The sequence below is a fragment of the Austrofundulus limnaeus genome, unplaced genomic scaffold, assembly GCF_001266775.1.
Source record: "Austrofundulus limnaeus strain Quisiro unplaced genomic scaffold, Austrofundulus_limnaeus-1.0 Scaffold253, whole genome shotgun sequence".
Lineage (NCBI taxonomy): Eukaryota > Metazoa > Chordata > Actinopteri > Cyprinodontiformes > Rivulidae > Austrofundulus > Austrofundulus limnaeus.
The window spans coordinates 616,588-626,694 of record NW_013952655.1 but is presented as its reverse complement, the minus strand read 5'-3'; the positions used below and the strand labels follow the sequence as shown (position 1 = coordinate 626,694).

The following is a 10,107-nucleotide window of genomic DNA, read 5'->3' as shown; positions in this document are numbered from 1 at the left end:
ATGTATGTATGTATGTATATATATATATACATATATATATATATTTTTTTTTTTGCAAAGGTAAAACTGGACCAACTCTGGCACCTAATTATTATTGATAGTAATTATAATGGTGTTTTGTAAAAGAAATAACATTACAGACAGTTTGTTGTTGTGCTGTGACTCTGTAGGTGCATTGACAAAAAAAATCCTGTTTACCAACAACTCACCAGTTTTAATTTAACACTGGCTTCTTTGACAAGATGTGTGATGATGATGATGATGATGATGAGATTGGAGTTGCATTTATTTAGAATTTTAGGACCTATGAAAATGCCGTCATTCATTTATCTATCAGTAAATAGTCTGTCACAAATAACACGTAGATTAGAGGTCCGACCCACTGTCCTGCAYGTTTTAGCTGTTTGCCTGCTTCRACACACCTGATTCAAATAATTCAATTACCTACTGAGAATGTCATYGGGTTTAGGAGAASCCTGTCAATCATTCAGTCAAAAGATATTTTTATACATATTAGCTACTTGTAATTAAACAAAAATGAAACCCAAAGACTACCATCTATAGGGGATTTCTCTGTTCATGTAAAACTTACAAGAACTCTGGTGTGGAGAGGAAGGAGCGTCCCCCCAGGTCCCTGGGGTATTTGAACATGAGGAAGAAGTAGAGGTGGCCCACCAAGTTTCCAGTCAGCTCGTTGACAAAACTACACAGGAACAAAGAGGGTCAAAGTTCACAGGAACAGCGTTACACCACGCTCCTGTTACAGATTCATCAGATGTACAGTGAGCCATACTTACGAGCCTCCGATGATGAAGTTGAAAGCCAGGATGACCCAAGGTAGATAATGTGCCTAAAACAGAGCAGCAAAACAACTTCACACTTATCCAATACCACAGTTCACATCGTTAATTCACATCATTAATTCACATCGTTTATTCAACGTTGGCACTTTGGTGCAATTGTAACTGAAGTACACAAAAAGACACCATTTTAATGTCCGTACCTTAAAACGTGTCCCAAACCAGAAAGACACAATCACGTCTTTGTTGAACTGAGCCCAGACGTACAAAGCTGACATGATCATTGGGATCATCAGCAGCTGAAATAATTCAACACAGTGAAGCTGGTTACATTTAGTTTACTTAGGACAACCGTTTAAAATCTTTAACTTGTTCCAACTCGTCTTCACAAKAGGACTTCCTAAATTGTACACAGTGCAGCTGTCATAATTCATGTTTTGGGATAAAAMGGTGAGAGCAGAAGAGGTTCTCACCTGCATGTCCATCAGCAGTCCAGTTATCTACAAACACAGAGTCAAGGACAACAAGCCTGAATCTGGAGCGTCTGCTCATGGGAAGGTTACCAGTTCAATTCACCATTCAGCTTTAAAAGGAAGCGTTACCCGTTCCTGTAATTTAACCTAAGGTGATAAAAACTAAAAGATCAAAAATATAGTTTTATCTTTAGAACAAGAAATATCTGCCAAACCTCCTATAGCTACGGTGAGCACAGAGCTGAGGAGTGGGYTGGACTGTACTTGTGCTGCATGTGACCTAGATTAGGTTTCTGCGCTCTGCAGGGGTAGACCCACACTGGTCCACTGGTGCAGAGCCACTAACATTACACCCTGCTGCAGAGAGAGGGGGGTAGTGAAATGCAGGGGGATCAAATTTTTTACCTTAGAGATGGAACGAAGGTACCAAAAAACACTTTTACATAAATACACAGTTGATAATTTAAGGTTTAACACGTTATACAACCCTTGCAAAAATATGGACTCASCACTCCAGGAGAATGTTCTTTCAGTCTTTTAATTTTGTATTTAAAACATGCCACAAAACTGCCATTTTTCTAAACTCCAACCACTGACAAATATATAAATTATATCTTCAGTTCTTCAGTTTGAGGAGTTTCAGGTATAGGGATGATCAGGGCACTAACGATTCATTGTTAGGCTGAGGATCCTCTTTTCCATGTGAACAAACAGTTTGATTGTCATCATTAAACCTGTTTGTCCACCATGTGGAGGCAGTGCTTATTAGGCTGAGTTCAGTTGAAACTCTTCAGAATGAAGATGTCTCTTGGAGGAGAGACGAAATGTTTCGTTAAAGACGAAACTGTCCGGAGAACTTACTGAACTGTTTTTGTGGAAAATCAGTTATTTTTTAGGCAGTCATCTTCACAACTTTCTGATTGGGTGTTGATGAAGGGTCATCTGATTTCTCTGTATGTAAATTCCATTTTTTAATTGATTTTTTTTCCAGTTTGGTTACAAACATCGACTCTGATTTCCACCTACCTGCTTCTCTTATTTTGTTTTGCATTTTTCTGTTTTGATTTTAGTTTTCTATCTTGACACTTCGATGTCTTGCTTGGTCTAACAGCAGCTTCCAACCTGCTCATTTGGTTCAGACTGTAAATACACTGGCAACCACCAACATCTTTTAAAAAATTTGTGATGATTAAACGTCTTGAAGAAGTTTCATGATCCTCTTTTGTTTCTACTGATACGTCTTATTTTGGAGCCATGGTCCGCGTCAGTCYCTTTGTCCAACAGCTCTCTAAGGTGGGAGCACTGACTACAGTTTTATTTTTCTTTTTAACTGACTTTAACKTTTCTTTGGTCAGATGTAGTGGAGTGATTAGGGGAGTCGTCTTGTCACCGGTGGGTTGCTGGTACGATCCACCATTCCATTTGTTGTGTCCTTGGGCAAGACACTTCACCCGCCTTGCCTACTGGTGGCAGCCAGAGCAGCTGTGGCTACAATGTAGCTTACCACCATCAGTGTGTGAACCTTTAGATTGGGGGATTCTACCGTTTCTGCAGAGGTTGTATTTCAGGATGTGGGTCAAAGGATACAACAATGCAGATCCAGTTGAAGAGAAGCATGAAAACATAATCTGCAGGTCTGCCATCAAATGCTCCTGAAGAACGAAAACAGAGAATATTGAGAACGATTCATACGTGATACCAGATTTTTGTTTACATAATGACATTTAAACCAGGCGTGCCGTGTTCTCACCTGTCTCTAACCGAGTGGAGTAATGATAGAGGAGATAAAGGTTAATCAAGTACAAAAATCCAGTGCTCTGGTAGATGGGGAAATAAAAGGTGGCGGTCACTGGTCTCCAGATCTGAAAACAAACACAATAACAGACTGATGAACCCCCTCCCCATTTTTACTTCTCAGAGATTCAGCCTCAGTTATTTTAAAAACCTGTTGCTTATTAACCTAATTAGTAAAATGCTCCTTCCAATTGATTATATTTCATCACCTGTTGTTGCCATCATATTTAAAATGATAGTTAAAATGTTAGTTAAAACATTTGATGGGTTAACTTGGTTTCACTGTTAAATAAATACAGGTTTGTGAGATTTTAAAAGTATTTCTTTCTGTTTTATTAACAGTTTACATAACGTCCCAACTGTTTTCAAATTGTGTTGTACTTAGTGTCAGCTGCAGTCCATGAGGACATTTGTACATCGAGTTACATACTGTGTGTTTTTTTCTCTTATTACAGTACTTACTTTTTCCTGATAAATGCTGTTAAAAAATTTGTATATAGTCATTGGTAACAAAGATAAAATAACATCATAGTTGAAAAACAAAAATCAAGTTTAAATATCCATTTTATGATAAATTAATTTCTTGTGGGTGTAAAATATGCAGATTTATAAAATTAGTAAAACACTAAGCCATTCAGCAATTTTTATTACGATAAAAAACATACCGAAACAATCATATTCATGTTTGTAAATTGAATATTGTGCGGACAATCTGTACATGTCAAGATGTACAGATTGTCTGTATCACATCGATTTTCCTCCATTTCACAGGTATACAGACGTTTAGGGCGTTTTTTTTTTTTTTTAATCACGATCTCCCAACCCACTCTGCTGCTGGACATAAGTTCTCCACCTCTCTGTCGTTCCTTGCTCCTCTGCAGGCGCTGTTATCTCCAACTCATGTTCTGTCTCTCCCCTCAGCTGACAGTGGGTAAGTGAGTAACACAGATTCTTGACGGTCATGAAACAGGTCAAAAGGGGTTGATATGTTACTGCATACACTTTGTCCTGTTGAGAATACTGTTGCTTTGAAAGATCACAGGCTGATGCAACGTGCACAAAAGCTCCAGTTTACATGATGAACTGCATCATAAATTACACACGTGGGCCCCAGTTTACATGTAGACAGCAGGGAGACACAACTGATGCACAGCAAGAGGGGGCGGCACTTGCCTCCCCTGGAACCTGATTGGATACCCAATAGKGCTGTGTATTGGCAAGAATTTGGCGATAYGATACATATCATGACAKAGAGGTCACGATACGATATATCCCGATATATTGCGATACTGTAAACAAGGCGATATATTGCTATTTTTTTGTCCAAAAATTCTATTAAATAAAAACCTCTTACTATGAAAAACGAAAATTCATTGTCTCAGAAAATTCTAATATTACAGACATGCTTTTGATACATTTAGCTGTGTTCTGCTTTGTATGTATTTTATTTTGTTTCATATTTCTTATTTCATCTATGTTTTCAATTATTAGACTAAATTTGACAATAAATAGTTTGAAAATAAATTTTTGCAGCTTTAAGTTTTTAATATTAATTTACAATATGGTCACCCAACACTTAACAATGACCTCAAGAGGTAGAGGAGCCATGTGGCTGGCTCACGCTGCCAACTAGTGGTCAGAGGCTGAACTACAACATAAAAATGAACAGCTGGCAGGAAAGTTGACATTTGAAACCTTAATAAAAAATCGATACAGGGCGTTAGAATATCGATACAGTATCGGTAAATGAAATATCGTGATATTTCAGTGTATCGATATTTTCTTACACCCCTAATACCCAAGTTGATTGACAGCAGGTGTGTCGGTTGTGTGGTTGAAGATGTGAGATTAAAGTAAATGAGGACACATAATTTTTAGTTAGTATATTCTTGTCGTAAAGACATAAATATTATATAACATATAATTGTTCTAAATGCAAAAAGGAGAAATCAGAAAAAACATCTGATTTCTCACCACTCAGATCTTGTTCTAAAATATCTTAACAATATCCAAATCTATCACAGGATCGCCTCTCGTAGAAACAATGTAAGATGCAACTGCAGCACAGAACAAACATAAATATAAATAAACCTACACATAGTGTGTGTGTGTGGAGTGATAATGTAGTTGTGGCCATGTTTAGCAGTCAGAAKTGAGAGATTTCACTTGTTCATTGACAGCTTTAATAAGACAGAGGGACAGATGAATGCTTGTGTCTGGTACATCTGCACACACTGTAGCAGGATCATGGGCCATCCTGGTCCTCAAGGGCCACAGCCCTGCATGTTTTACTTTCTTCCCTGCTCCAACACACCTGCTCCAGTCCCTGGATTACCTCTTCAGGTTCTGCAGAAAGCCTGATAATCACCCATTCATTCAAGTGATGTGAGTTGGAGCAGAGAAACAATTAAACCATGTAGAGGACCAGGATTACCCACCCTGCAGCCTCTCCTTGAGCTCAGCAGGTGGGTTCTGTGTGTCACAGAACCTGGAGGTTTAGAGCAGTGTGAAGCATAATTGTTCCTGTTCTTACTAAAGGGTAAATCAGAGTTTTAAATGTTCTCTGTTGGTTGACACATTATGTTTTATTCTGATAATGACAGTATTCAGTATTAGATACTCTGCGCATTTTGACAGTTTCCGGAAGTCCAAACATCCTACGTCTCGTCCTCTGATTGGCTGCTAGGAGTCAGGGCCTGTTAGCTCTGCTAGCTCTGTTAGCCATCTGCCAAGCAGCGAACCGAATATATCCAAAAGAAAGAAAACTTAACAACTTTCGACAACACACACATGCACAGGTGAAGACGGAAGTGGAGAGACTTACCTGAAATCTGGTAAACACCAGCTCCGAAAACAGCACGAGGTTTCTGGCATCAATCAGTCCTAGTCTTCCAATCAAAGGGAGAGCAATCGAAGCCGAGAACCAGTACCGGGTGATTAAAGGGATGCTTCGGAACCAGTCCCCGATGTCCGACATCTTTCCATAAGCCTAAAGCCAACTTAAAATTTGGAAATAAAAACCTCTCCTCGCAAATAATTCAAATCTTCCTAAAACTACGAGCTTCACTGCCTATCAGTCAGCTGCTTTACTGCTAAGTTTACATGACGTGGCTAACCTCAGAGCTAGCTTCAGGTTTATTAAAGAAACATCCGGTTCAGCCTTTCAAAGTCAAATTTAACTAGCTCAAACCCATTATACACAAAAATATGAATATAAACAACTACTAAATAATAATTCTCTCAGGTAATAGACTATTTCGTAGTAATAACTTATCACATGTGTGCAGAGTTGTAAAGTAACTAAGTACAAATACATATTTGTTACTGTATTTTAGAAATTTTGGCTACCTCTACTTAAGTAAATAGATTTTGCCTACTTTTTTTTTTTTACTTATACTCCTTACAGACCACATGTATCTGCTCTAATCTGATTTGTGTTAAACTTTAATTTAAGGTGCTACATGAGATTTATCATAAATATCTAAATGTGCTTTTTGACCTTGAATTACAAAGTACAGAACAGGGGAAAATAAAATAATGCCAGCGGATGACAAGAGAAAAATAACACCAGAAAATGGTGTATAAATAGAGATAAGGCAGTAGTTTGGGTAATATAGTTAGAGTCTTTACAGCTTTGGGCTTGGGTGTGGTCCGTATGGTTTCTGCACAATGTAGAGTTTGAAAACAGGACAACAGATGTCAGAGTGACAGAGTGATTGAGTGAGTGTATGTATGTATGTATGTATGTATGTATGTATGTATGTATGTATGTATGTATGTATGTATGTATGTATGTATGTATGTATGTANGTATGTATGTATGTATGTATGTATGTATGTATGTATGTATGTATGTATGTATGTATGTATGTATGTATGTGCATTCATTCATTCATTCATTCATTCATTCATTCATTCATTCATTCATTCATTCATTCATTCATTCATTCATTCATTCATTCAGTTGCATAATTACGGAGCCCAGGAGGGGACATGTGGGGATTATTGTATGAACTGATTTRAATCAAACTTTTATTTTGAAATATCCGGTTACCAAAACAAGACGTCTCGCCACRAGTTCGGGAAACTGACGGTGATATTTTGTGGCTGCGCAGATCGTCTCGGCATCACTTTTTTAAAGTCTCGGCATAGTTATGCGAGACTGTGATACAATCCAAAGCGGAATTAAAGTAGTATGCTAACTCCCGACCCGTATTACGGTGAGCATTTGAATTTGTTAATAAACCCACAGGCACAACAGTAATTAAATAAACTATTTGCAAGGAAACGCAAAAATTATTGCGAGGTAACGCAAAAGTAAAAAAATAAAAAATAAAAAAAAATAACATTTCCCAAGCAAACAGCTTCCTCAGTAGCAGGAGGGACTCATTCAGAGGCGGTGTGTTCGTAGGACTTCTACATATATGATGTTTGTGACATGATGATGTTATGGCGGAACCTGTCTTTCCAGAAGCTTCTGTTTCTTGACGTGATGGTTTGAGTGACGGACCAGAATTTCCTTTTTGAAAAACTGTTCCGAATGGAGATATTTGGAAGCACATTTGATGACTCTGTATTTTCGGAGCCCAGGGAGCGAGTTTGTGAGTCTCTGTCGTCTTTCACCGCCAAGCTGTGTGAAGCAGAGGTGATGATCCTCGGAAACAGGGACATCTGAATATTTTCACAGCGTTTCTTTAGTTTCGCTCAAACACCAACCTGTTCATGTAACTGTTCATTAATGYTAGTTTTAATTATGTGACAGTAACAGAATGAAACAGATTTATTTTATAATAAATTAAACTGATGACAGATGACTGTGTTCAGATGCACCTATATGTTTTTTTTTATACTGGCATAGAGAGACCGAGACAAACTTGATGTTTTATTTCTATTGAAAATATTTTATCTTCATTTCTCACTGGTCGTTTACCTGCTGGGCTGCATTTAACTGTTGATTTTCCTGGTTCTGTGTTCAAAGAGAATGGATACAATWGCTGGGCTGCTCCATGTTTTAAAACTAAACTTTCTGTTCTTGCAGTGGTTTTGTGAGAGCTCTTCTTCAGACACTGATGATGCTTTGGAGAAACAGAAAGTGTTAAAGTTCAGAGGTGACTTGGCACTGAGACGAGGGAACTATCAGGTAAATGATGTGGAGGACTGAAACTGGCATAATTCAGTTAAAAACCATGTATAAATGGACCAATAAATAAATAAATACACTTAAATGGACCAACTATTAAAAAAAAGAGAACTTGACCTAACCTTTTATTTTATTGACCGTTATCATTTTTATTCAAGTTTGTTCGGTTCATGTTTTTCCCTTTACTTGTACATGAATTTTGTCTTTTATTTTTTTCCACAAGTTTCCTTATTTCCATGTGTTACCACATCATACCACTTTTATTTATAAAGTGCTTTAAACAGCACAAGGCCAACCAAATTGTTGTAATTTTGTGTCGTTTTTACATTTCTTAGTCTCCTGGTTTTACTTCACCTAATGCATCTCTGCCTCATCATGTAAATAAGGTGGGCGGTCCTTCTTGGGTCAGCTCCTCTCCTATTGGTCAACAGACAGAAAGCAGGATCCATGTGCAGAGCTACTGCGCACGCTTGTGCTGCCTTTAGTTCAAAACAAAGGCAAGAAGGAAAATCACTTAGAGTTCAGTGTGGGCGGCTGTGACCTGTTACCGGAGGGTTGCCGGTTCGATCCCTCATTCCAGCTCTCAGTCGTCGTATCCTTGGGCAAGACACTTCACCGGCCTTGCCTACTGATAGTGGTACCGGTGCATGGCAGCCCCATCTCTGTCAGTGAGCCCCAGGGCAGCTGTGGCTACAGTGTAGCTCAGCACCGTCAGTGTGTGACTGTAGTGTAAAGGGCTGTTTTATCATTCCCTCCAAACGTATTGGAACAAGAAGCCAAATTCTTTTGCTTTTGTTGTTCACTGAAGAAATTTGGGTTTAAGATCAAAAGATGAGCAGCATTTATAGCACACTATTGATAACTAAAAATAGATTTAGCTACAAGTTTTTGAAACCAACACAAACGGACCCGCAGACATTAAACATACAGCACCACCAATATAAACAGTTATTTGAGTCTAGATCCAAATGAAGTGATGGACTACTTCTATCTCATGCTGTTTGCTCCTTTTAGTTTTTATTTCTGCCACTTTCAGTTGACCACTTGTTTGATGTTGTGTTTGTGGCTTAGGGAGCTTTGGAGGCGTACAGCAGCTGCCTACAGTGGATCTCTGACAACAACCTGAGCATCAGGAGAGATGTTCTGGAAGGAATGGCTCGATGCTGCACCAAGCTGGGACAGAAGGACAAGGCACTGGACTTGGCTGAGTTGCTGGTAAAGCTTTTCCTTCAGGGCTGTGCCGTCACGTGTCTCTTATAACACATACCTTCTTCTCATCAAGGAGGGAACAAAAATCTCCAGTTCTTGAAGTTGGCTTGATTGTTTTAACAAGAACTAGCTTTGTGTTAGTGATTATGATTTACTGCGGCTGGTACTTTTTCTCTTTGCTGACAAATACAGTGATTTTTAACAGCATTTATTCGATTCACTATTACTCAAAACAAAAAGAAGAACCTGAGTGAAGACCTAAAGCTGGGTTCCCACCAAACGCGTTTTGAGCAGCAAAAACCCTCCTGCCGCGTGCGTCTGGCTGCTTGTCAACAGCTGTGCGTTCACACTGAACCCGTCGGAAGACGCGCAATGGGAGGAGCGTCTTTGTTCTTTTTCCAGTCTGTTGACGTTTGAAATAAAGATAAAATAAATAAAATAGCTTTGCTTTATTTACTAAAGAGCAAGCGAACGTTGCGCACAGCAGATTGTTAATTCACCAAATGATTTAGAGGCGGTTTAGTTTCGCCACTCCAGCGAGCTGAGGGACTTTTTTATTTTTTTGTCCCAAGCTCAGCGAGTTGCTGTCTCATCACATCGGTGCTGATACAGTGGTTTGCAAAAGTATTCATACCCCTTGAACTTTTCCATATTTTGTCACATTACAACCACAAACATAAATATATTTCAC

The 10,107-nt window shown here is 38.6% G+C and overlaps 2 protein-coding genes across 2 annotated transcripts in view; one reads left to right on the top strand and one right to left on the bottom strand.

Annotated features, from left to right (window-relative positions):
• Positions 1 to 6,222, bottom strand: part of derl1 (derlin 1) — an 11,053-nt gene extending 4,831 nt beyond the window's left edge. Inside the window, exons 1-7 of the mRNA XM_014020482.1 lie at positions 5,892 to 6,222; positions 3,024 to 3,135; positions 2,861 to 2,925; positions 1,274 to 1,300; positions 1,004 to 1,099; positions 798 to 850; positions 593 to 703 (exon numbers count right to left, since the gene is read on the bottom strand). Of these exons, the coding sequence (XP_013875936.1) occupies positions 593 to 703; positions 798 to 850; positions 1,004 to 1,099; positions 1,274 to 1,300; positions 2,861 to 2,925; positions 3,024 to 3,135; positions 5,892 to 6,044 (617 nt within the window). The 5' untranslated portion in view covers positions 6,045 to 6,222. The remainder of the gene's footprint in view (positions 1 to 592; positions 704 to 797; positions 851 to 1,003; positions 1,100 to 1,273; positions 1,301 to 2,860; positions 2,926 to 3,023; positions 3,136 to 5,891) is intronic.
• A 1,071-nt stretch (positions 6,223 to 7,293) lies between these two features.
• The window catches only part of cunh8orf76 (chromosome unknown C8orf76 homolog), a 10,063-nt gene continuing 7,249 nt past the window's right edge, over positions 7,294 to 10,107 (top strand). The window contains exons 1-3 of the mRNA XM_014020481.1: positions 7,294 to 7,712; positions 8,106 to 8,207; positions 9,279 to 9,422. Coding sequence (XP_013875935.1) covers positions 7,608 to 7,712; positions 8,106 to 8,207; positions 9,279 to 9,422 — 351 coding nt within the window. The 5' untranslated portion in view covers positions 7,294 to 7,607. The remainder of the gene's footprint in view (positions 7,713 to 8,105; positions 8,208 to 9,278; positions 9,423 to 10,107) is intronic.